General features: G+C 44.2%; 1 protein-coding gene across 1 annotated transcript; it reads right to left on the bottom strand.

The window, feature by feature from the left end:
• Positions 1-122: 122 nt before the first annotated feature.
• Positions 123-27,051, bottom strand: deptor (DEP domain containing MTOR-interacting protein). The gene is made up of 10 exons (XM_072680637.1): positions 26,698-27,051; positions 26,215-26,300; positions 22,115-22,293; positions 21,819-21,942; positions 17,075-17,253; positions 11,968-12,150; positions 11,033-11,167; positions 6,840-6,910; positions 6,274-6,378; positions 123-5,306 (listed from the first exon to the last, which is right to left on the bottom strand). Exons 2-10 carry the CDS (start codon positions 26,298-26,300, stop codon positions 5,178-5,180), a joined length of 1,191 nt encoding a protein of 396 aa, XP_072536738.1. The 5' UTR covers positions 26,698-27,051; the 3' UTR covers positions 123-5,177.
• Positions 27,052-27,526: the final 475 nt, after the last annotated feature.

The following is a 27,526-nucleotide window of genomic DNA, read 5'->3' as shown; positions in this document are numbered from 1 at the left end:
CAGCGACTCCCACCCTGATGATCCAGACGACACGGTCCTGCTTTAATGATGGTGAGGTTTAGTGTCACATGGTGCTACGACCCCAGCACACACACACACACACACACACACACACAGATCGATGCAAATCAACGTGTTTAATAATAAAAGTGTACGAACACACACATGATTCTGAGCTGCACTGCAAAATACAGAGGCGGCGGTGCCGCCAGCTTAGCAGCCGAACCCGGACACGTTGACTCCTGTACGGTCAGTGCTGCAGCTCCTCGTGTCCTGGAAGCTGGACTTCTCCCTTTGTTTGATTGAACAGCACTGTTTCAGCCTCACACACTTCACACTTCGCCAGGCTGGACGCGGTGGAGAGCGGCCTGCCGGTGCGGACGTTTTTTCGCCCAGGAACAAAGGACAGAAAGCTGATTGTCAGTGTCCAGGCTGTCGAAATTACATCCAATCAGGGCCTTCTAGGCTTCCAGAGACGTCCTAATGACTTCGGAGACGTAAAAAGTACATACTTTTTATTCTGTCATTTTTTTAAATTATACTTTAATTTTTAAGCTCTGTTCAGCAACAAAATGGTTACATTTGTAAAACATTGTCCAATCAGAGCGGTTCTCTCCGTGGTATCTGGGTAGATCCAGCCAGACATGCTCTCCCATTGGGCAGGACTTCACTAGGAAGGCTGAAAACCTTTTTTTTTTTTGCCCAATAAAAATAAAGCACTCCAGTCCTCCCGGGGGTTCTAGATATGGGCTGTGGATGTGAACGGTAGTGTGAGCGGGTCAGTGCCGGGTCGTTCCTGGACACAGAGCGTGTACCAGGACTCGGTACTGTAAAGTTCGCGAATATGCTAACTAGTGTACTTACTAGCTTTACGTAAACATACGAACACTTTTCAGGAGCTTTGGATGTTTGTGATGAAGCTAGAACACCCAGAATAAACCGTTAGCTTGGTGCTAAGATACTCCCAGAATCCCATAGCAGGGATAGAAGGAATTAGCATTAGCGTACTGGAGCGTTCTGGCGTTTGTAGTCTGAGCTGAAGGGAACGCTGTAATGAGGATACCCAAACATGTGTGATACCCAAAGGATACCCAGCCCCAACGACAGGTGACCATTAGGTGACCGTGAGGATTAGCAGCAAAATATAAAAACAATTCGAGCTTGATCTGTTTTTTCGGGTCGTCTTTCCTCACCAATGCCTCTAAAGAGAGCCCCTTACAAATATCCGGTCCTCCTATCCATGCTCCGTACACAAACCTGCTAGCGTTTGTAGCTAACGTTGTGATGCTGTGCAAGCTTTCCACACGATGTTCAGGAAAAGCGCTAACATTACAGCTAGCTGGCTCATGCTGGCTCTGCTAATTAGCTTAGCTACTTAGGCCCAGATAATGGACTTAGCATCATGATAGCTAAACAAACTGCCAGTTTAGCTAGCAAGCAAAGCCATTTGGTGAGCACACGCTAGCTCATTTGACTTTACTAATGGCGGCTAACGAGCTAATATTAATAACGCTCTAAATGTAGGTATTGTGATATACACTGAGGAGGCGGAGCTACAGTCTCTCATTAGGGTGAATATTAATAACGCTCTAAATGTAGGTATTGTGATATACACTGAGGAGGCGGAGCTACAGTCTCTCATTAGGGTGAATTATAATTAATAACGCTCTAAATGTAGGTATTGTGATATACACTGAGGAGGCGGAGCTACAGTCTCTCATTAGGGTGAATTATAATTAATAGCGCTCTAAATGTAGGTATTGTGATATACACTGAGGAGGCGGAGCTACAGTCTCTCATTAGGGTGAATAATAATTAATAACGCTCTAAATGTAGGTATTGTGATATACACTGAGGAGGCGGAGCTACAGTCTCTCATTAGGGTGAATTATAATTAATAACGCTCTAAATGTAGGTATTGTGATATACACTGAGGAGGCGGAGCTACAGTCTCTCATTAGGGTGAATAATAATTAATAACGCTCTAAATGTAGGTATTGTGATATACACTGAGGAGGCGGAGCTACAGTCTCTCATTAGGGTGAATAATAATTAATAACACTCTAAATGTAGGTATTGTGATATACACTGAGGAGGAGGAGCTACAGTCTCTCATTAGGGTGAATAATTAATAACGCTCTAAATGTAGGTATTGTGATATACACTGAGGAGGCGGAGCTACAGTCTCTCCTTAGGGTGAATAATAATTAATAACGCTCTAAATGTAGGTATTGTGATATACACTGAGGAGGCGGAGGTACAGTCTCTCATTAGGGTGAATAATAATTAATAACGCTCTAAATGTAGGTATTGTGATCTACACTGAGGAGGCGGAGGTACAGTCTCTCATTAGGGTGAATAATAATTAATAACGCTCTAAATGTAGGTATTGTGATATACACTGAGGAGGCGGAGCTACAGTCTCTCATTAGGGTGAATAATAATTAATAACGCTCTAAATGTAGGTATTGTGATATACACTGAGGAGGCGGAGCTACAGTCTCTCATTAGGGTGAATAATAATTAATAACGCTCTAAATGTAGGTATTGTGATATACACTGAGGAGGAGGAGCTACAGTCTCTCATTAGGGTGAATATTAATAACGCTCTAAATGTAGGTATTGTGATATACACTGAGGAGGCGGAGCTACAGTCTCTCATTAGGGTGAATAATAATTAATAACGCTCTAAATGTAGGTATTGTGATATACACTGAGGGCTGAATAGGGTTTTTATCAGTGTTCTGGAAAGCTTGCCCAACCTCACAACAGTAGCTACGAAGGAGACCCATTCACTCCAAACAAATGAGGCATGAAGAAGATGGCACTGATATGGTTTGGCAGTGGACAATCGCTGGACAGTACCGCACTATCCGCTCCACAGTGGAACCCCCATTGTGTTCCTTATGTATGAAACACTCTTCTGGAGCCCAGCACTGCTACTCCTGATTGTTAGCAAGCGCTACTTAGGCACACAGCTGGAACACATCCCTGCTTAAATGGCTGATTACTCCAACATTTAGCACTGCTGGACTGTATATATATATATATCTTTTACTTTTCTATACATAAAGGGAAATTCCACCAATTTTTAAAATTCTAGCATAACTCTGTCTTTAAGAGGAGCTGACTCAGAGTCGAATCTGAGCTTCACTGTAGAGAAACTGACCCACTCTGATCTCTCCACAGTGGAGGTGAATGGAAGCAGGCATCAGTCGCCATGACTACTACACAGATACAGCCCATAATTTATCTCCTATCCAAACCCACCAGTGCAGCTACAACTCAGCTTCTGAGTTTTATATGGAATGATGATGATGATGATGATGATGAAGGTAAAATAGTGAATAGAGAATCTGAACTAATGCAGTTTTCTTTAGGGACTACTTTCTGTAGCCGCACTACACCCTGCAGCATGTATCCCTCCACCATTTTAATGATCTGATTTTAAAAGCAGGTTCTAGAGCCGAGCTCTTCTCAGAACTCTGGTAGAACCGTGTCTCAGGCATCAGGCAGCGTCTTCATCACCATTAGGTGAAGAACTTTCTGTGAGGAGCTTTTATTATTAGAGCTTCAGACGTCTGCTTCCCTTCACCTCCACTGTAGAACCACAGCTCTGACTGGGGGAGCTTATCTAGAACCTCCACTGTAGAACTCCAGCTCTGACTGGGGGAGGTTATCTAGAACGACTGAAAGCTCGGAAAGACTTTTTGTTCACGTCTTAATAGATAGTTTCATTATGCAGGACATTGGTGGACTTCCTCCTTAGAAACGTAGCCTTTAGCACGTTATAGATATAAGCTAAGCTAAAGCTATATATAGATGGGACTAGGTTAATGCTAATGTTTGCGCAACAACGCTACGCCTAATCAGAATCTTGATCACTGTGATACAGAAAACTACGACTGCTCTCCGATTGGCTGTCAGGCGCTACATGGGCACCTACAGTATGAGCTACACGTAAGCGTCATGACTACGAACTTTGTCGAAGTGTACGCTTACTCCATACACACCGAGCATACTGACGAGTGTGTCTGGCTCTACAGGGTTAAAGAAGTCCAGAGTCCACCAGTGTGTCTGGACAAGACGTATTGATGTTTAGCCCTGGAAACGCGGCTGTTAGCCACGCTCGGCTGCGCTGCACCGCTGCATCACCGTAGTGTATTCTTGACCAGCAGAGGAGAAGAATGGAGCTCCACCCGAACGACGATACCAGGCCATGAAACAGAAACAAGTCCAGCAGACATTCTAGATCTCCAGAACATTCCGAAAACATTCCGAAAACATTCCGAGAACATTCCGAAAACATTCCGAGAACATTCCGGACGTCCTGTGGTAACATTTCTTACAGACATGTGTCTGGAAAACCTCCCAACAGTTCGAGGAGTAGTGTCTCTGAAGGCGACTTTTGAGCTGATGGGCTAAGATGGGCTTCTCGTTGGAGCGTTCCGCTGAAGATCCAACTATGGGTTCTACCAAGAACCCGCCGAGAAAGTACGGCATCGTCACTGTCCGAAGAAAACCTCTTAAAGCTGCCCTTTACGATGTGCGAATCTCAGGGCTCTGAACTGGTTGGAGCAAATGCAAACAAAAACCTCCTAAATAAATGGTACTGACAACTGCTATCCACCCTAGTGGTGGCGGGTAGGAACTGCAGAGGAACGAGGGTGGTGTGTTTACATTGCACACAGTAAAGTAGGTCACTGTGTAATATCCATCAGCAGAGCTTTCTGTGAGCCTCCATGTTTTTACAGCTGTTTGAGGAGGAGGCTTTGGTTTGGTTGGATGCGCTGTGTTTTTTTCCTGGAGCAGTCTGAGCACATTCAGAGCGGTAATAGCTTATTGTTGAGAAAGGATTCCTGATATTTCTGTTCAGGTGTTTGTCAGGGTTTGGAACGAAAAAAACTAAGAAAACACGGGAACGAAAATAAAAATACATCGAGGAAACCAATTACTACGCGACGGTAGTGGAACCCTTTGGGCTGCTCTATAAAACCAACCATTCAAAGTAAGGGGGACCCCACCCCCTCGAACCTGCACCAGTGATGCTTCATAGGAATAACGTACGCTTACATTTGTTGAGATTTTCTTAAGGCAGTGAGGACAAAAATGAGCGAGTGACACCGACTGACAGAGAAAGAGAGAGAGAGAAATAAAAAGTAGGCGGTGGCTAGTCTTCAGTACTCCACTTCCTCCATGACTTCCATGACCACCGTCCTGGGCCCAGTCAGAATGAGGCTGCTGACCGTCCTGTAGTCCAGGTTGAGCACATTCAGCCCGTTGACCGAAACCACAAACTGGCAAACCTGGGGACGGGAGGGCGAGAGAGCGAGTCAGCAGCAAAGAAATCCGAACGGAGGGTCAGCTGGAGACTAATGGCTCACTGTTTAACCCACTCAGACCTCGTCTGTGATTCATTCAGAGTGTTTGTGTTCGTCTCCCAGCGTGACCCCAACTCTGTACTCAGCCAGGACTACACTACCCAGCATGCACTGTGCATACAGCTCTACAACCATTATCTTTGAAGAGATTAGCTATCTTGCTTCCTACTGCAATATATAATTTAAAAAGTCATGGTTGTGTTATTTTTTTTTACACGTCAAAATATCGATATGTCCAAATACTTATGACCAATGAAACGAGGCTGTCTGTCCGTGTATTTTACAGCAGAAAGCAGAGCAGCAGATCTCGGCCTCATCACACTCACTCCTGTTGTGTTCGGCTGGGGTTGGGCTCCACTGTTATGCAATCAGCCCTCGTAAATGGAGGTTAAAGGGGAAGTGATACAGCTGCACAGGCAGAGCGGCTCCTTAAGGCAGAAAGCTGTACAGCCTTACAGCCTCAGAAAGAGAGCGAGAGAGTCACCTGACACACTCGCTAACTCACACACACACACACACACGCACGTGTGTGACATGCGGCATGAGCCACTGTGGGGTCAGTGAGAGCATCGTCCTGTATGGGCTTTATAGGGTATCCTAATCTAAGGCTCCACACCTCTGCCACCCCCCTCCTCCAACCGGTATCACATCATATAGAATTACATAATTAACAATGTGCTTTTTAGACATATGAGCCAAATCATTATGACCACCTGCCTAATGCACAGCCCCCTCTGCAGAGGTGGTATCTGTGGTTTCCCCACCATGGTATCCCTTATAGGTCATAATGTTTTGGATCATTGATGTATGTTAAAGTTTTCAAATTAAACCTTAAAAAAATAAAAGCTGTGTGTGTGTGTGTGTGTGTGTGTGTCCACTTTGGGTACACTACCTTCATCCCAGCTGCAGCAGCTGGTCCACTGGGGTCAACAGCCTGGATATGGCAGGGTTTACTCCCTCGAACCACAAACCCCCAGCCTACAGCGTCACCTACAATCTGAACACACACATAACATGCCTCATATGTACAGATATATACATATATATACATGGATATATAGATGATATATGATATAAGATATAGTGTAGTAATATAATAGTAATAGTAATATATCCTGTATGTATTACATATTTACATATATGAGTGGGCAACCCTAATATTCTCTCTCTAATAAGTCCCCATATGTGTCTATAAGTAATAATAATATATCATATGCATTACACAACATGCGCTATTCACAGTCAGGACCACGGTGCTGGTCCTGTAGCTGGTCCCTGCCCTGTTTACTATAAGGACGGGTCGTTACCGAAACACACGCCCAAACAAGGGCAGGGTGAGTTGGAGCCAAACAGACGCCGCCCAAAGTGAATAGTGAGGTTCTGCGTGCTGCACACACACTTAAAAAGAAATGTGTGTGTGTGTGCGTGCGTGTGTGTGTGTGTGAGAGAGAGACTTACTGTGAATGTCTTCTTTATGAACTGGCCTCCAGGAGTCTGCAGTTCCTCTGGGCTTACTTGTCTCTTCAGTACTGTGTGAAACACACACACACACACACATACACACACACACAGGGGCTTGTTTTTAAACTTGTCAGGATGTGGGGTCATGTGTGTGCCCTATATGTGTATATATATATACATATATACATACATAAGGGGGGGGGGGTTAAGCTGTATGTTGAAATGAAAGGTGCTGATTGGCTCATACAGCTGCTAGGCCTTCTCGAACCCCCCAAGCCATGACATCCTTCCTACGGCGGATACCCGTGTGTCCCCAGTGTCCTCCAACATCCTCCAGATGTTGTTAAGATGATGATGAGCACACATTCAGCCAAACCTTTGACTGGCACTGTATATATACATATATGTGTGTGTGTGTTTGTGTTTTTGTGTACAGAGCAGTACTGATGGTGTAACCGGGTGTGGTGGGTCTGCTGGTGGTGATATCAGCCTGAGGGTCAGTAATCTAATGGCTGAGTCATCGCTCTGCTCCTGCTGTAATCAGAGGGAGTCAGCCCTCAGCCCTGCTAATCCGCTCGAACGCTCGCCCTGCGGCTGGATCCCTAGAACCCTCTGGAGGACTCAAACGTAACCCCCATCCTGAAGCATCTACAGGACGTTTACAGGGCCTCGGCTGCGCCCGTGAGCGCTGTGGTTTCTGCAGCTTGCTCAGGCCGAGCCGGGTGAGCTTGCAAGCATCTGGTCTTAGAGTTACACTCTGAAAATAGTTCATTAATATGTAATAATATAATAGTGACATTATAAATAGATGGGAGTTGGCTTGTTAGCATGGTTTGCTACATCTTATTTTAGCCATTGGGTGGAGCTGGCCATCCTGTGAGCTTCATTAGCTACAGTTAGAGTTAGCGGGTTAGCTGACATTACACACAGTCTAATGGCAGGAGAAGCGCACTGCTGTACACGGCTTCCAGTCTCCCACTGTTTAATACGGCCTCATGCCGAGAGAGAGGGAGAGAGATAGGGGTAGAGAGAGTCCTCAGATGTATAGGTCTAAAACTGTGTGTGTGTGTGTGTGTGTGTGTGTGTGTGCTCTCTGATTCTGTGCTGTTTAATTTGCTCTTATTCTGGGCGGTGAGCTGAGGCAGGCTGGGATTGGAGGAGCCTAGAAACCAATCAGAAGGAAGCCACACGGCTGCCAAAAAGAGGCGCACACACACACACACACACACACGCAAACACACACACACACACACACACACACATACATACGCTCTGCTGTTTCATGTCAATGCTCCTACGAAAGCTGACAAAGCACTGCCTGAGCAACCGAGAGCCAAATGTATACAGCTTCTATTAAACACACACACACACACACACACACACATACACACAAATACACACACACACATACACACACATACAAACATACACATACATACACACACACACACACACATACACACACACACACACACACACATACACACACACACACACACACACACACACACACTAAACATGCAAAAACAACCAGTAGAGCATTTAAGCATCTGATCAGCAACATCAAAGTAATTAAAGATGAAGAAGTAAATGATTAAACACTGTTTACACCCAGTCAGCCTACAGCAGTTTAGCCCCGCCCATTTAGCCTACAGCAGTTTAGCTTCACCCATTCAGCCTACAGCAGTAAAGCACCGCCCATTCAGCCTACAGCAGTAAAGCACCGCCCATTCAGCCTACAGCAGTTTAGCTTCACCCATTCAGCCTACAGCAGTTTAGCTTCACCCATTCAGCCTACAGCAGTTTAGCCCCGCCTATTCAGCCTACAGCAGTTTAGCTTCACCCATTCAGCCTACAGCAGTTTAGCTTCACCCATTCAGCCTACAGCAGTAAAGCACCGCCCATTCAGCCTACAGCAGTTTAGCTTCACCCATTCAGCCTACAGCAGTAAAGCACCGCCCATTCAGCCTACAGCAGTAAAGCACCGCCCATTCAGCCTACAGCAGTTTAGCTTCACCCATTCAGCCTACAGCAGTAAAGCACCGCCCATTCAGCCTACAGCAGTAAAGCACCGCCCATTCAGCCTACAGCAGTTTAGCTTCACCCATTCAGCCTACAGCAGTAAAGCACCGCCCATTCAGCCTACAGCAGTAAAGCACCGCCCATTCAGCCTACAGCAGTGAAGCACCGCCCATTCAGTTTACAGCAGTGAAGCACCGCCCATTCAGCCTACAGCAGTTTAGCTCCACCCATTCAGCCTACAGCAGTCTAGGTCTAGACTTTTAAGGATTAAGCCTCTGGAGGAGGAGAACTGTGGAGGCTGATGTTCTAATTTGGTGTGGTGTATGTGTGTGTATGTGTGTGTGTGTGTGTGTGTGTGTGTGTGTGTGTGTGTGTGTGCAGAATCTGCTCAGTTTGAGTGTATGCCTGTTGGCTGTGCCCCCTGCCTCTCCATTTCAAGGACCGAGTGCACTTGCCAAACACACACACACACACACACACACACACACACACACAGAGTTCCAGGCTCCCAGTGTGAGTGCTCTATGCTGGTTCCACTCTAACACACTTCTCTAAAGTTCAGGGTTCAGCATCAATATCATGACCCTATTGGCTCCATGCTGCCTAATAATGCCAGGCGTGGGCTAGTAGAGGGGTATGAAGCCCCCCAGCATTAAGGAGCTGTGGAGCAGTGGAAGAGCTGTGCTCTCTGGAATGATGGTGGTGGAGGAGCTCCATCCAGTACTTTTGGATGGGATGAGGTGGGGTGGTGATCATCATCCTGCATCCTGAACATCCTGACCTAAATAACGCTCTCGTCAGTGAATGCAATCAAATCCTCACAGCAATGCTCCTCCTCTAAAATCTCTGGACAGTAGAGACAGTTACTCCAACAGAAGCAGGATCAGCTCTTTAAAATACCCTTGATGAAACAATGAATGAGCAGGTGTCCCAATACTTTTGTCCATATAGTGTATGTAAATTAGCTCTGTTGTGATTGGCTGCCCTGTATCGTGTGCAAAACGTTTACAGTGTTTACATACTTTTCTTTTCATCATCTAGGACGTCAGCAGCAGCTCCTTTAAGTCCTGTAAGTTGTGAGGTGGGCGGGGCCTCCATGAGCATCACTGAGAGCCTTGGGTGCCCATGACCCCAGTTGTCCTTCCTTGGAGCACTTTTGGTAGATGCTGACCACTGCATAACGGGAAGGAACACCCCACAAGCCCTGCAGCCTGATGTTCTGGAGATGTTCTGACCCAGTCACAACATCCCAGTCTAGAACATCCCATTTCTACTGCCTCAGCACCTTCATCACCTTCAAAAACCAACTGTTCGCTCACTGCCTAATATGTAGATCCAGCTCTAGAGAGGAACCCGTGGACCCAGATCCTCAGTTTTTCTGTGGAGCTCCGAGCTGCTGGTCTTGGCTCAGTCTCAGACGGGAAGTCGTTTTGTGGGAAAAAGCGCTGACTCCTCTTGGGATTATTGTCAACATTTTAATGGTCCAATTACAGCGTAGTGGAGCAGATGTGGAGGTGTGTGTGTGTGTGTGTGTGTGTGTGTGTGTGTGTGTGGGGTTGTGGGTAATACAGCGTTTAGGACCGGCAGAACTGTGGAACCCTGACGAGAAGGCCTCAACGGTTTGTGCTACACTTGCAATACTATTTAAACCAAGATCAAATGCCCATATATTTAAATACACTATATTATTGGACAAAAGTATTAGGACACCTGCTCATTCATTGTTTCTTTTGAAATCAAGGGCAGAAATCACCTCACCTCATCCCCAACCCAACTCATCCCGAAAGTACTGGATGGAGCTCCTCCACCACCATCATTCCAGAGAACACAGTTCCTCCACTGCTCCACAACTCCTCAATGCTGGGGGGGCTTTATACCCCTCTAGCCCACGCCTGGCAGTATTAGGCAGCATGGTTCTGACAGGTTCATGATGTTGATCTGCTCCAGAGATTCCTATTCTATTGGCAGTACTTCTTCTCTACAGGGACTAGACAAGCATTTGCACATCTGTGTCAGCAGCAATGGGTGCAACGTCAAGTATCTGAATGCATTCGCATTAGAAGGGGTGTCCACAAACATTTGGACATGTAGTGTAAGGTCAGACAAAGCTCTTCATGAGGTGTTCCAGTTTTTATGTGAGAGATGCAGGGTGTGTGACAGTCACTTACCTGACTTGGGATTGCAGAGCACCGGGGGGCTGCTGCTGAGGGTGGGGCTGCTGCTGTAGTAACCGCTGCTGCCACAGCTACTGCTCATACTGCTGCGCCTCACACACACCACCCTGATCTCCTTAGTGGGGCTCACTGGAGATGGAGAGAGAGCGAAAGAGAGAGAGAGAGAGAGAGAGAGAGAGAGAGAGAAAGGGTTCTCTGTAAGATCTACCATTGACAACAAGCACTGTGACGATCAGTTTATCCTAATAAGCCAAAACATTAGGACCAGATGAAGGTAACAGTGTAGGAGATGTGGTCACAGTGCTGCTTGTGAAGGTAACAGGCTGCGTTTATCTTCCTGCACAGCAAAATGTTTACGTTACAGTATGAGGGTGGTGATTATCATGGGCGCCCACTTGTCCTGAACGCGGTTATCAATGACGTGCCAGCAAACCTTCAGTTCTGCGCTAGCTATCTGCCCGAAGGTTGCCAGATATTCAGCACAAGAATCAATGTTTACTCATAAGGTCATTGGTTGTCATGCTGTACTGTCTAAAATGTCTGAAAAGGGAGCCGGCGAGTGAAATGCAGACATGACGGAAACATAGTATATATATATATAAAAAAAAACAGCACAGCATTTTAGGTTGCTATGGCAACCGTGCAGCTACCTAGCCTGTTTATCCACAATACCTACCTGCGCACCTTAAGTGTTTAATACGGGTTTACTCTCCCTGCAGTCTTCAGCCTGCTCTAGCAGTTTCACTACCATGACCATATTCACCGCACGTGACCACTAGAGTGCAACCCCCCCCCTCCCCTTCTTTAGGTTTGGCAGCGCTTAGACAGCTGCTCCACTCGGGAGGGGTTCTTACTTTTAAATCTATTCTAGAACGTCCTAAATGACTTTTGTTAGCTAGAACTTGGCTTAAGGGAGGCGCAGGACTGACCGGAGAGGAAGCTGCTGTTCCCGCTGTCGGGGTTCTGCTTGCGGAGGCAGAACGGGCTGTCCTGGCTCTCGGGGATTACTCGGCTTCTCTCGTGCAGCAGCTCCATCAACCTCCGCCGCCGGCGGAAATTCATCCGGAACTGGAAGAGTAGTCCGCCGTCTGCGAAGTGATGCTTGTTGGTGACTGGGAAGAGAGGGAAATGGGTGGTGAGAGGAGGTTTCGACAGGACGGGATAAGCCGGGTCACATGCCCATGTGTAGATTCCATGTTGGCTCCTTACATATGGATGCCCATCAGGGTCCCACTAGGGATCAGTAGGGGTTAAGCATAGGCCTCATTTGGGTTGTACACTGCATGCGGGGCCTAGACGGGACCCATGTGAGATCAGGGTAGCCTGTAATGATGGGAACCCAACTAGGTCCCAGTAAAGGCACAAGTACTAACCTACTCGGAGCCCGTGCCCACCTGGAACCCACCTGGTTTCACCCAGTGTGAGCCCCACATTAGCACTACGAGGCTAATGCTAACAGGTTCATAAGCTTATAGTCCACTATTTAGCACTAGGACTATGAGGCTAACGGAGCTCATAGTTTAAACACACTCGTGTTCTTCTATCTGCAGCAGAGATCAGAATGCAGGGATTTCAAAATTGGAAACAGGATGTCGGACAAATCAGCTTACAACATCTGAGACAGGGGCCTGTTTGTGTGATGGGCCTTCAGTGATAGGGGAGTATGTGTATGGCCTCAGAGGAATGCAGGCAGGCGAGTGTGTATGTGTGTGTGTGTGTGTGTGTGTGTGTGTGTGTATATAGGAGTTGAATCTCTCGCTTGCAGCTTCTTTGAGGACAAAGGCCGCTCCACATGCTGGCCCAGTCTGCTCTCTACTCTGCATTCTGCATTCTTTACTACTACGCAACAGCCCCCGCGGTATGTGGACTCAGCTCTGTGTCTGCAGTCAACAATAAACAATAAACAACAAACAATAAACAACAAACAATAAGCAGTAAAGTGCAAGATGAGGCAATAGCCCCAAAACTACGACCCCACACGTTTTAATTAATGGGAGAAGGTTTAGAAGTGTGACCAGCATGTTAATATACTGAATCACTGGGAGCAGATACTGAATCATTCATGGCAGATACTGAATCACTGGAAGCAGATACTGAATCATTCATGGCAGATACTGAATCACTGGAAGCAGATACTGAATCATTCATGGCAGATACTGAATCACTGGTAGCAGATACTGAATCACTGGCAGCAGATACTGAATCACTGGTAGCAGATACTGAATCAATGGTAGCAGATACTGAATCACTGGTAGCAGATACTGAATCACTGGCAGCAGATACTAAATCACTGGTAGCAGATACTGAATCATTCATGGCAGATACTAAATCACTGGTAGCAGATACTGAATCACTGGAAGCAGATACTGAATCACTGGGAGCAGATACTGAATCATTTGTGGCAGATACTAAATCACTGGTAGCAGATACTGAATCACTGGAAGTAGATACTGAATCATTCATGGCAGATACTGAATCACTGGTAGCAGATACTGAATCACTGGAAGCAGATACTGAATCACTGGGAGCAGATACTAAATCCCTGGAAGCAGATACTGAATCACTGGTAGCAGATACTGAATCACTGGCAGTAGATATTGAATCACTGGCAGCAGATACTGAATCACTGGAAGTAGATACTGAATCACTGGAAGCAGATACTGAATCACTGTAGCTAGCATGTTACTCGTTAGCCAGCCAATGGAGCTAGCATGCTACTAGTCAACCAGTCGAGCTGATCCCCCTTCGATTGTATTAGCTAGCATGCTACTGGTTAGCCAGCCGAGCTCCCCCACACTTCATAGGGTGTTTTATCTAGTGGTTGTTGTTTATTTTTTACTGAATCACTGGCAGCAGATACTGAATCACTGGCAGCAGATACTGAACCACTGGCAGCAGATACTGAATCACTGGCAGCAGATACTGAACCACTGGCAGCAGATACTGAATCACTGGTAGCAGATACTGAATCACTGGTAGCAGATACTGAATCACTGGAAGCATAAATAGCGACGCTTTATCCAGATCAAAGCTTCTCAGTAAAGGTATATAAGTACGACAGCCGTGTGAAGAAGGATGTGTCACCACACCGGTTAGCTGCGTTAGCCTCGCCGCTGCAGGGCCCAAACCGAAGAAGCTCAGTTCAGACGCTAAATGTCTGGAATTAGACTTTCGGTGAAGTTCTCGCTTTGATCAGACTCTCCACCTACTATCAGCCTCAGGATCTGTTAGCAAAATGACTACACACACACACACACACACACACACACACACACACACACACACACTCTGGAAAAGCTTAGAAAGCACTCTGAATTGAGTTCATGTGACTGTGTGTGTGCTGGGCCTCTCATTGTCACGCTCATTTATCACACAACAACTGCACAGCAGCGTTGCCAACACACACACACACACACACACACACACACACACACACACACACACACACACACTCTCTCTCGCACACACTCGCGCCGCTGTATAACAGACTCAGTGCAGTTATGTAACTTTAGTTAGCAGTTGGCAGTTCAATCAGCTCCCATGTATATAAACCATGTGTGGACAAAAGTATTGGGACACTTGCTCATCCATTCACGGTTTCTTCTGAAATCAAGGCTATTAAATTAGTGTATCCTGCTTCTGTTGGAGTAACTGTGTCTACTGTCCAGAGAAGAAGAAAGAACATTGCTGTGAGGCTTTGACTGCATTCAGCAACAACTCCCCAACTCGAATTCCAAAGAACACAGCTCCTCCACTGGGGTGCTGCTTTACACCCCTCTATAGCCCACGCCTGGCATTATTAGGCAGCATGGTGCCAATAGAATCAGGCTGTGACAGTGTGGCGCAGCTTAAAGAAGCTGAATTCATTCATTACAAAAGGTGTCCACAAATATTTGGACGTATATTTGCATTGTGGAAATGGCACCTGTGTCACATGAATGACTCACACAGCTACACACAGCAGGAGGAAGTGAGTGTGTGTAGACTAGAAACACTGTCCAGTTTTAAGCAATGTGTCAAAGTGTGTTTAGGCCCCAAACATTCGCCTGACTGATGTGGCCGAATATGAAAGGGTCCATATTACGACACACAGAATCTCTATATATGGAAACTATGTCGGTGCAAAAACCAACATTAACACACACCCAGCTATTCAGCCTCTAGCAGTGTGACCCCGCCCATCCATGCTGCCTTGTGAATGAGGTCATTTTCATAGATCACTTTTAATAGGCCAATACGTCAACACAGCAACCCACCAGTGAGGCTACACCAGTCTTCTGAGTTTTATATGGAATGATGATGATGAAGATGATGATAATGATGATGATGATGGTGGTGGTAAAACAGTGAATAGAGAATCTCCACTAATGCAGTTCTCTTTAGGGACTACTTTTTGTAGCCGCACTACACCCTGCAGCATGTATCCCTCCACCATTTTAATGATCTGATTTTAAAAGCAGGTTCTAGAGCCGAACTCTTCTCAGAACTCTGGTAGAACCGTGTCTCAGGCATCAGGCAGCGTCTTCATCACCATTAGGTGAAGAACTTTCTGTGAGGAGCTTTTATTATTAGAGCTTCAGACGTTTGAGGTTTTTCGCTGAGACCTCCTTCGCAAGCAGCAAAGCAGGAAAGAGGAAGCGCTGAAGGTCGTGACCTCTTTAAAATACCTCAGTGACATACACATTGGAAATTCTGACAAACGGAGTGGACATTACGCCCAGCATAGACATGGAACCACAAGCAACACTGTGTACAGTAAACGAGGTACACAGTAAACATCCCTGGCTGAGTTCCAGACACTGTAGTGGAGGAAGAACATCTTCAGCTCATGGAAACTACGCAGAACTGCAACCAAACCAATACCACCTCCAATACCAACGTATCTGGCACGTTCAGGACGTTCCAGTAGACCCAGTAGAAGTTCTGGTGCGGTTCGGACTTGTTGTTCTGGCGCCCCCTACAGGTAAACAGTGCCAGCCTTTGACGTGATGGAGAAGAAAACACGACTCATCGGCCCAAACCACCTTCTTCCATCACCCAGGTCAAGTTCTGACCCTCACTTGTCTGCTGTAGGTGACAGTGGACAGGGGTTAGCATGGGCACTCTGCCCCATGCCCCTATACACAGCAGGGGGCGCTGTTCCCTGTGTTGTCACCATCATTAATCATCATTTCTGTTCTTGCGCTGCAGCAGAACTTTTGTCACTGTTCGCGGCAGATTTCAGTCCATTTGCGCCCTCACTCTTCACCCCTGTGACATCACTGAGGCCTAAAATTACAGCGTGAAAAGTGGAACAGGACGGGAGTTTTGAGATCTGAGGTTTGTATTGAAGAGAAATATTGTTTTTTTAATCTGAACTAAATGTTATTAGTAACTGATAATATCTGGAATCACATATCGGTCTCTGCCAATATCGGTCACACCCTAATTATACACCCTGGCTGTTGAACATATGTATTATAATTCATGCAAATTACTTTATTTATTATCAAAAATATGGTTTAAACCATATCATCCTATTTTAATTAATACTGGACATTGAAACATCTCTGCTTTAGTGTGAGGTGATGGTCATCAGTTTTAAAGAGTACTGTCTGTTATAGAAGCCTGGAGTGAGCAGAATGGATTAATATAGTATAGCCAGTGTTTCCTGACCACAAGTCAGTGACCGGTGCCATTCAGACACCATTATCAGCAGACAGCAGGAGATCCTCACAGACCACGAGGAATGTAGCACTATTACAGTTTTTGTCTTATTAAAACTAATAAGATTATAAGAATATGATGAACATTTATTTAGTTATAGAAGCATTTAGGTCCAGCTTGGACTGGACAGTATCTGTCCTCTGACTCGTCTTGGACTGGACTGGACTGTATCTGTACTCAGACTTGTCTTGGACTAGACAGTATTTGTACTCGGACAGGCCTTGTATTCATTAGCATCTGTACTCGGATTTGTCTTAGACTGGCCAGTATCTGTACTCGGATTTGTCTTAGACACATGCTCATACGCCAGTATCTCCAAGTTCCTCTCACCATGCTGAATGATGCCGTGCTCCAGCAGTCTCCGCCCCAGCTGCTCCGCCTCCTCCCTGCTGGCCATCTCCCCCTCCTGCAGGAGCCAGTCGATAAACTCGGAGGCCACCAGCGTCCGCTCGTACGTCACACCCTCCTCCTCGCGGGTCTGGAGCAGGCTGCTCTCGGCGTTCATCAGCCTGGAGACACGAGACACTGCGTTAAGATACGCTCAGATATTCCTCTTCACTTCAGACCTGAAAAGCCACGGGCCTGAACTCACACGGGGGGGCTTTTCCTCTACACTCTTAATACAGGGGTTCTTCTATAGTAAAAGCAGCGGTTCTCTAAAGAACCATGCCAACTCAACGGACCGTTTGGAAGCCTGAATAAATTCAGCTGATGAACAGAATGGCCGGACTGTAGCCGTTTGAGATGAGCTATTTGCAGAAGCCAGAACTGTAATTCTCTGTGTGACCACAGCTAAAAACAGAGTTCTGCAGGTCGCCAAGGACACGGGAGAACGTCCTGCGAACATGCAAGAACTATTTCAACATTCAAATGGTTCTTTGAGCTGGTGATGGTTCTATACAGAACCCTTGGAGAACCACCTTTTTTTAAAGAGTGTGCAGAACATGAAGAAGCTGCAGCTTAAGCTTTTATACAGTGTACAATATTTTGGGTGGTTGCTAGGGTGTTGCTAACCAGTTGCTATGGTATCTCTGCCATGATATCTCTAAGCTGTCAGGTGGTTGCTAGAGACATCCTAAGCGGTTGCTAGGATGTCGCTTAGTGGTTGCAATGGCATTTCAAGTGGTTTCCAGTGGGATGCTAGGTGGTTGCACTGGTGTTCACCATTTACTTGTCACGAGAAAAGCACTGACCAATCAAATAGGGCTGTCTGGAGCACCTGGAGCAATGCCGAGCATAGGCTAGAGCTTTGGGCACTGGGTTGTGGGGTTTTCTGGCGTGTCAAAGGAGCCCCATCCAAAACCTCTGGGATGAGCTGGAGCTCCAGAACTAATCATCCAACATTAGAACCTCACTCCCGCTCTTATTGGGGCTGGGTGCAATCAAATTCTCCTCACAGCAACAGTTTTAATACCTACTTTAAGGCCTTCCTAGAAGAGTAGAGGCTGTTACTTCAGACAGAGGGAGCAAACTCCTGGGTGATAGTACCCTTGATTCCAGAAGAAACGCTACACGTGGAGAAGGTGTCCACATACTTATTTTTTAGTAACAGCTACAGGCTCTACAGGCTCTCTATGATCGGTCTAAATCTGGCCTTTAAGATAGGATACTTTAGGTCGAGGGTGTTGCTAACCAGTCTCTGTGGTATCTCTAGTGGTTGCTAGGGTGCTTCTAGGTGGCTCCTATGTCGTCCAGGTGGCTTTTAGGATGATACTAGGTGGTTGCGCCGCACCAAATTTGCCACCCCCTCCAACATCATCAGGAACTGTTTGGCTGTTTAGCTAGCTTTGAAGGTGTCCACATACTTTTGTCACCTGTATGTCAGTAATTGCCGCGTTGGTGTCAGGTTCCAACAGGTTTAACAGTAAATCTGAATCTATAAAAAAAAAAAAATTTCACATGAGGTCGAGCATGAGCACAAGTGGCTGCTCCGCTCTTATCTCCGATCTGGCATAAATATAGGCACCCTTATCAGCATCTACACACGGACACGGTGTTCACCTGTTCGGCCTGAACCTGCAGCTGAGCAATCACACCTTAATGACTGACCTTAAACACTGCAGATATGATATGATATGATATGATATGATACACTGACCTACTTCATACAGAGCTTTCCAGGCCGGTTAGCAGGTCGTTAGTCCAAGACTAGCAAAGTCGGTCAGATCTTCTTCTGTTATTATTTAAACCATAAATGAGATTTGAACTTTTGATTTTGACAAATATGCTTGATTTTATGCTTAATCATCTACCTTCTAAGTCCCCCTCCCTGTCTACGACTTGCTCATTTTGGTCATCAGCTAACTAGACGTCTACTGCGGTCATTATAAAACGAGAGTCTGGTATTTTAGGTGGTTGCTAGGGTATTGCTAACCAGCTGCTATGGTATGATACAGGCTCTCTTTGATTAGTTGAAGTGTGTCTTTTATAAAAAGGATAGAGTATAGTATTGTAGGTGGTTGCTAGGGTGTTGCTAATCAGTTGCTTTGGTTAGGTAGAGGCTCTCTTTGATTGGTTGAAATCTGTCTTCTATTAAACATATAGTGTATAGTTGCTAGGTGGTTGGTAGGGTGTTGCTAACCAGTTGCTATGGAATAGTGCAATCTCTCTATAATTGGTCTAACTGTCCTCTATAAAATGTATAGTGCATATTATTTTCGGTGGTTGCTAGGGTGTTGCTAACCAGCTGCTAAGGTAAAACACGTGTCTTTTGTAAAAAAGGATAGTTTATAGTATTGTAGGTTGTCGCTAGAGTGTTGCTAACGAGTTGCTATGGTATGGTGCATGCTCTCTATAACTGTATTTATATAACTGAATTATAAAACGGATAGTGTATAGTACTTTAGGTGGTTGCTAGGGTATTGCTAACCCTACAGGCTCTCTATGATTGGTCTAAATCTGTCCTTTATGAAACACTGTGTACACTACTTTAGATCAAGGGTGTTGCTAACCAGTGTCTGTGGTATCTCTAGTGGTTGCTAGGGTGTTTCTAGGTGGTTACTATGTTGTTCCAGGTGTTGTTTTTTTGGGATGATGCTAGGTGTAGAGCCTTGTGTAATATCTCCAAATGTATAGTGTGTGTTAATTTAGGTGGTTCCTATGGTGTCGCTAATCAGCAGAAGCTTATTTAAAGCATTTAGCATGTAAAGTGTACAGTATTTTAGGTGGTTGCCAGGGTGTTGCCACTCTAGATAACCACTAGATCACACTGTGAAGGGTGGTGGGGGAGCAGGGGGGGCGCTCGGCTGGCTAACCAGTAGCATGCTAGCTAATACAGTCGAGGGGGTGCACATGTAGTAGCATGTTAGCTACATCCGCTGGCTAACGTATTGGGTCTTAAATGGTCCTTCTGTAAGATGACGTCAGCGGGGATAGGATACGAATATAGGTTAAGAAATTATACTGATACTTTATATCGAAACCAATCAGCCAATCAAATCACCCTCAGCCTAGTCCAGCTCACACCGCGCTCCTGATCCAGCTCTCGGGTCTCGACAGATTGAGGAACCAGCAGTGTTCTGTAATCAGGAGCAGCGAGTGCAAACCGCCAACACCACAGTGTTTACGCTGATTATGTAAAAGCAGGCCAACAGTTTGGGCGACATATGTCTCCTGCTGGACTTCATCTTCCTGTTACGCAAGAGTGGAGAGCAGCATGGGGGGTGGGGGCGGGGGGTGATGGGGGCTGGCGAGAGAGGCGACCTCGAGAGAGAGGAGCGTGACCGGCGTTAATGATACACGTATAATGATACAGTGGTCTAACACTGCTGAAAAGTGAACAGCAGCTGTTCTGCTGTGCTGCTCATATTTATTAGCGATTGCACAGGCAAGCCACCTAGCAACGCCATAGTAACACCAAAGACTACCACTTTGTTTTGGTCAGTCACCCCAACAGAACTGCAACCTCCCTGTAAACACATAGCAACCACCTAGGTTACCATAGCAACTGCTACACACCTCCTCGGCAACCTCCTCATGAACCTACACATAGCAACCACCAGATATACCATCGCAGCCACCACGTAACACTCTAGCAATCACTTGGAATACCATAACAACTGCCTAGCAACACCATGGCAAACATTTGAAACAGTATAGCAATCACCAAGATACCATAACAAGACACAATAACTCATAGCAACCAACAGAGATCACTTGGAATACCATAGCAGCTGCCAAGCAACCACCAAGATACCACAACAAGATACCATAACTTCCTAGTAAAATCATAGCAACCACCAGAGAAACAATAGCAGCCATCAAGTAAAACTTAAGCAATCACTTGGAATACCATAGCAACTGCCTAGCAACACCATGGCAAACACTTGAAATGCACATACCCAAACAACCCTCTGAGACACCATAGTGACCACTAAGAAACCATGTAGCAACACCATAACAAACATAACAAACAAGCATGGAACAGCATGGCAACCACCAAGATAGCAGGACAGCAGCTACTAGTAAACCCATAGCAACCACCAGAGATGCAATAGCAGCCATCAAGTAACACTTAAGCAATCACTTGGAATACCATAGCAACTGCCGAGCAACCACCAAGATACCATAACTTCTGCTCGGCGACACCAAACTTGACGACTTGGAACAGCACAGTAACCTCCTAGCAACCCCATAGCAACCACCTTAGATGCATCGCGGATGCATCTACTCAAACATACTAGCAACCACCTAAAACACCTAGGCAATCGGCATTTTAGCCAAACATCATCGTAGGGCTGTGCAGTTCGGCTCGTAGCTGAACTCCAGCTAGAAACAATGGCTAGAGGACACCGAACAAACAGGATGCTGCAGCAGAGCGGTGGGTTCTCGCAGTCGGCCTCTGGTTAATGAATCCAGCTGGCTAACACCCCACTCTCAATCTGCTGGAACCCCGGGTTTCTATGGATACTGTTAATTTACTGTTGAGGGGCCAAAATGCACAAAAACAATACGTCCCCTCCTGCCTCACAGGCGGAAAACAAAAACAACCCCTGCTCGGAAAGCTCGAGGCCGAGGACCCGAAAACCTGATCTGCCCACAGCTGACACAGTTTCAATATTAAAGCAGGCCTTACTTCTCGTATATTCGCTGGCCCCTCATAAAGACCTTGGCCTCGCTGTCCAGAGGAAAAGTCCCGTCATCCTTTCTGAAACGGTAGAACAGCTTCATATCTTTGAACTCCTTGTGCTCGTCGCAAACTGCAAAAGAGAAACGTACATGCTGAGTACCGACACCTACCACTCGCCCTATAATGTTCATATGAACCACACGCTCATTCTGACAGACTGTAATACACTACAGGAAGCGTATATTAGTCCATTACTAAATAAAATGTATTACAGAAACAACCGGTAGTGTATAGGAACCAACCATGGTGGATGATGCTCTGGTCTAGCAGCTTTTGCATGATCTTGATAGCCGTGTCTCGATCACATGCCTCCTTGTGCTCCATCAGCCAATCGATGAGCTCCTTGGCCACAAAGCAGTTAGGGTAGGTGCGGAGATGATGCCTCCTGTCCTTTATGACCTTGCCCTCATGGAGTCGCAACCTGCAAAACAGTACAGTACATCAGCAATCATCCTAGCAACAACCTGACATGCTACAGCACTATCAACCTAGCAACCTGCTGGGATACCATAGCAACCACTAAGCTAAAACAGCTTCACCTTAGTGACCACCTAGTCACAGCCCAGGAACAGCCTGCCTGCCTAAAGTAAACAGGTCTGGTGGCCTTTGGGTCACTGAACTGAGTCGGTATCTCTGAAGTGTTTGAAGTCTCGACAGTTTTTTCCACAAATAAACTCACTGCACCTCAGAGTCACGGGGTCAGTGTGATCAGCCCTAATCTGTAGCCCAATTACCGCACTGTGGACCATCTTAATCCGGCTCTTCTTTGAAAGCCCTGAAACAACAGCCAGGAGCTCTACAGCTTTTGACACATCAAGGCTTCCTCATTTCAGACCTGTTAAGGGGAACTTTAGCTTCAGGCTCATAATGAGAGGAGCTTATTACCATAATCTGCCCGATTATTCTTTACAGTAGAGGAATAAAGAACAGAGGTGTAGATGTTCATAAACTAATTGAGATACCAAAGAACATCCGGTATGAAGTTGTAATAACATTAATATCCAGTATGAAGCTCTAATATCATTAATATCCAGTATGAAGCTCTAATAACATTAATATCCAGTATGAAGCTCTAATAACATTAATATCCAGTATGAAGCTCTAATATCATTAATATCCAGTATGAAGTTCTAATATCATTAATATCCAGTATGAAGCTCTAATAACATTAATATCCAGTATGAAGTTCTAATAACATTCATATCCAGAATGAAGCTCTAATCGCATTAATATCCAGTATGAAGCTCTAATAACATTAATATCCAGTATGAAGTTCTAATAACATTCATATCCAGAATGAAGCTCTAATAGCATTAATATCCAGTATGAAGCTCTAATAACATTAACATCCAGTATGAAGTTCTAATAACATTAATATCCAGTATGAAGTTCTAATAACATTAATATCCAGTATGAAGCTCAAATAACATTAATATCCAGTATGAAGCTCTAATGACATTAATATCCAGTATGAAGCTCTAATAGTATTAATATCCAGTATGAAGCTCAAATAACATTCATATCCAGTATGAAACTCTAATAGCATTAATATCCAGTATGAAGCTCTAATCGCATTAATATCCAGTATGAAGCTCTAATAACATTAATATCCAGTATGAAGCTCTAATAACATTAATATCCAGTATGAAGTTCTAATAACATTCATATCCAGAATGAAGCTCTAATCGCATTAATATCCAGTATGAAGCTCTAATAACATTAATATCCAGTATGAAGCTCTAATAACATTCATATCCAGAATGAAGCTCTAATAGCATTAATATCCAGTATGAAGCTCTAATAACATTAACATCCAGTATGAAGTTCTAATAACATTAATATCCAGTATGAAGTTCTAATAACATTAATATCCAGTATGAAGCTCTAATAGTATTAATATCCAGTATGAAGCTCAAATAACATTCATATCCAGTATGAAACTCTAATAGCATTAATATCCAGTATGAAGCTCTAATCGCATTAATATCCAGTATGAAGCTCTAATCGCATTAATATCCAGTATGAAGCTCTAATAACATTAATATCCAGTATGAAGCTCTAATAACATTAACATCCAGTATGAAGCTCAAATAACATTAATATCCAGTATGAAGCTCTAATGACATTAATATCCAGTATGAAGCTCTAATAGTATTAATATCCAGTATGAAGCTCAAATAACATTCATATCCAGTATGAAACTCTAATAGCATTAATATCCAGTATGAAGCTCTAATCGCATTAATATCCAGTATGAAGCTCTAATCGCATTAATATCCAGTATGAAGCTCTAATAACATTAATATCCAGTATGAAGCTCTAATAACATTAATATCCAGTATGAAGTTCTAACAACATTAATATCCGAACCCAGCTGTAACTGATGGGGTCTTTAAGCATTAAGGTCCGTGTTGTGGAAACTCGAGCAGCAGGATGTTCGTTTCTATTGAGGTTCTTTGGTGTTCGCAGATCGTTCTCAGGAATCTGGGTTAGAGTAATCGCACTGGTGTCGACGGTAAACACACATGAAGACTGTCGCCAATTCCACAAACCCACCAACATCTTCAAGCCCTTCAGCCCTTATCAGAAGCACTGATCTCAGAAACATGTGTAGCCTAAATCACAGGCTGGCCACGAGCCAACACACACACACACACCTTCAGAACACTCTGCTGAGCACCCCTTCACCTGAGCAGGTGGCAGATGCACAGCAATTCACACTACTGAACTGCTGAGATGCCGTACAGTAACCCCCCCCCCACACCTCCCCCTCCACCCCCCCAGAGCTATAGAAGTTTATGGCGTTATGGCGGCTGAAGGCCGTGTCCTTGTCTGAAAGAGCAAACACACAGTCCATCTCCGAGGGTATTCACGTGGCTCCACACTTAAATTCCTCCCTCTAGTTCTTCAGAGCAATGTCATTGAAGTTCTACTGTTGGTTCCTTAAAGAGCCTTTCAACTTTCTTCAGAGAACCACTTTTTTGTTATATATTATATTCTGTAATTAAAATTACACACTGAACACTCAGTGGTAGATATTACGTAATTAATAGTATATTCTGAATAATTTATAGTATATTAAATACATTATAATAGATACTGAAATAATTCATAGCAGCTACTGATTCATAGTAAATCGTGAATAATAATAATAAGTATGGAAAAACTCATAGCAGATACTGAATAGGTTCTAGAAATTACTGAATAATCTATAGTATATACTGAATAATTCATAGTGGATACTGAATAATTCACAATAATTACAAAACAATTCAAAGTAGCTACTTAATAATTAATAGCAGATACTAAATAATTCATAGTGGATACTGAATACATAATAGAATACACTGAATATATATATACATATATATATATATATAATCAAACAATTAAAAAGTTATTACTTTTAATAGTCAAGTGAATATTTCATAGTATTTACTCAATAACCTTTAGATACAGAATAATTCACAGTGGATAGTGAATAGTTTATAACAAATACTAAACATTTCATAGTAGATACTGAATAATTCATAGTAGATACTGAATAATTCATAGTGGATAGTGACTCATGTATAGTAGATACTGAAAAATTCATAGTGGAAACAAAACAATTCATAATAATTACAAAATAATTAGAAGTAGTTACTGAATAATCCATAGTGGATACTGAATAATCCATAGTGGATACTGAATAATTCATAGTGGATACTGAATAATTCATAATGGATAGTGAATAATTTAAAGGAGATACTAAACCATTCATAGTGGATACAAAACAATTCATAATAATTACAAAACAATTAGAACTAGATACATAATAATTCATAGTAGATACTGAATAATTTATAACAGATACTGAAAATTTCATAGTGGATAGTCAATCATTCATAGTAGATACTGAATAATTCATAGTAGATACTGAATAATTCATACCGGATACTGAATCATTTACAATATTTATCTACTGGAGATCCAAAGCTAATGTAACTAGACTTTAAGTAAGTGCTCTAATAATCTGTATACCTGCATATCATACATACCGGTCTAACTTACTAACGTACCCCAGCATTAGTAAACACCGTAATAGCAACATACTGTGTTTGGCCTGAGTGTGTTGTTCATTTTAATAATAATAATAATAATGATTGAAACTGGAGTGCTGCTGTAAGACTCTGAAGGTTGCCTGCATGAGACAGAATTTAGAAATCAGGCCACCGTCAACATGCAAGGGGGTTGTGCAAGAGCGTCTCTTTGCTGGAACCTGTATGGGGGCTTGCAGGCCTTTTGTTTGGCTCGCCTAGCTGCTCTGACACATTGCAGGATCTTCTCCAGCCACTCCTACCTCAGCTGCTCTCCTGTAATCAGAACCTCGGCCATTCGCTCCAGTTCAGCTGCCTTCTTCTGCATGCTGTTCCCGATCCCGTCCATCTGCATCCGGGGTGCATGGGAATTGGGTGTGGAAGTGTGGAAAGAGAAGAGGGTTTTATAAGGTTTTAGGGTGTTGTTAATGAGTTTGGGTGGTGAAATAATCAGAATTTCTTATTTACCCAGCTTGAAAATTGGAATTGTCCCGTTCCACCTTAAATGGTGCATCAGTTCCATTCTGGCGCCTGAGGCGCCAGAATGGAACTGATGCACCATTTAAGGTGGAACGGGACAATTCCAATTTTCATGCAAACTTGAGCTTATTTGCAACTCAATGGCATCGTTAGCACTTTAGGACTTCATCACATGATCAGGACACCCAAATCATCTCAATCAATCCCAATCAACAGCTTATCAAAGAGCATCAGTGATTGATCCCCTAATCAATACAATGAATTACCTCATCGATTTCAATCGCAAACGTCCACAAATCAATCTCCTCGGCAGCAAACGACCATACTTGGTGTCACTTCCCTCATCCAGATGTTGAGCAGCTTGTCAAGCATGAACCTGTGCCTTTTGTGCTCCGTCAAGAAATCCATGCGCCTCCTCCAGTCACACCAGACCCACTCATGGTCCCAATGCTGGAGGTTCTCCGGCCACAGAAGGTCGTCGAAGCTCTACATGAATGGACTCACCCCGCATGCAGATGACCAGTCCTCGGGGAGGGGGATCTGCCCCAGTCACCGCTGATTGTTTACTATCTCCGTGGAAAAGCACGTTGTCGCCCCTGAGCAGAGCAGGGCGAGCTGAATCCCCGCCCCCATTGGGGGAGTTCACCATGGGGGCGGGGTTTGGGACAGGCGTGAGGAGCCTATTGGATCGTCATTTATTTAAATAATACATAGTTAGCTAAAAATAATGTCACTTTTTAGATAATAATGAAATAATTCGTTAAATTGGGATAATAATTATTATTAAAATATTATATTTTTATAATAGTAAAAATGTTTGCTTATATTTAGAAACGACGACTTAAGTCTATGTCAATTTCGAAATAAATTTTAATGGATAATAATGACTAAAAAATGAATTAAAAAAATAATTATATGTTTAACTCATATCTGAAACGTTTTAATGTTTAATCTAGAAATTAAAAAGTGAAAAAAAGCCCAAAAATTGTAATAGTATTTTGAGACATATTTTGAGAACATAAGTCGATATATCTGAAAAATTATCGAGATTTGGATTTGCTTGAACGTTTGAACAAAATCAGTCTGGATATTAAA

This window comes from Salminus brasiliensis, chromosome 5 (genome assembly GCF_030463535.1).
Source record: "Salminus brasiliensis chromosome 5, fSalBra1.hap2, whole genome shotgun sequence".
NCBI lineage: Eukaryota > Metazoa > Chordata > Actinopteri > Characiformes > Bryconidae > Salminus > Salminus brasiliensis.
Note: the sequence above shows the minus strand (reverse complement) of the source record. Positions and strands in the feature narration are given on the sequence as shown.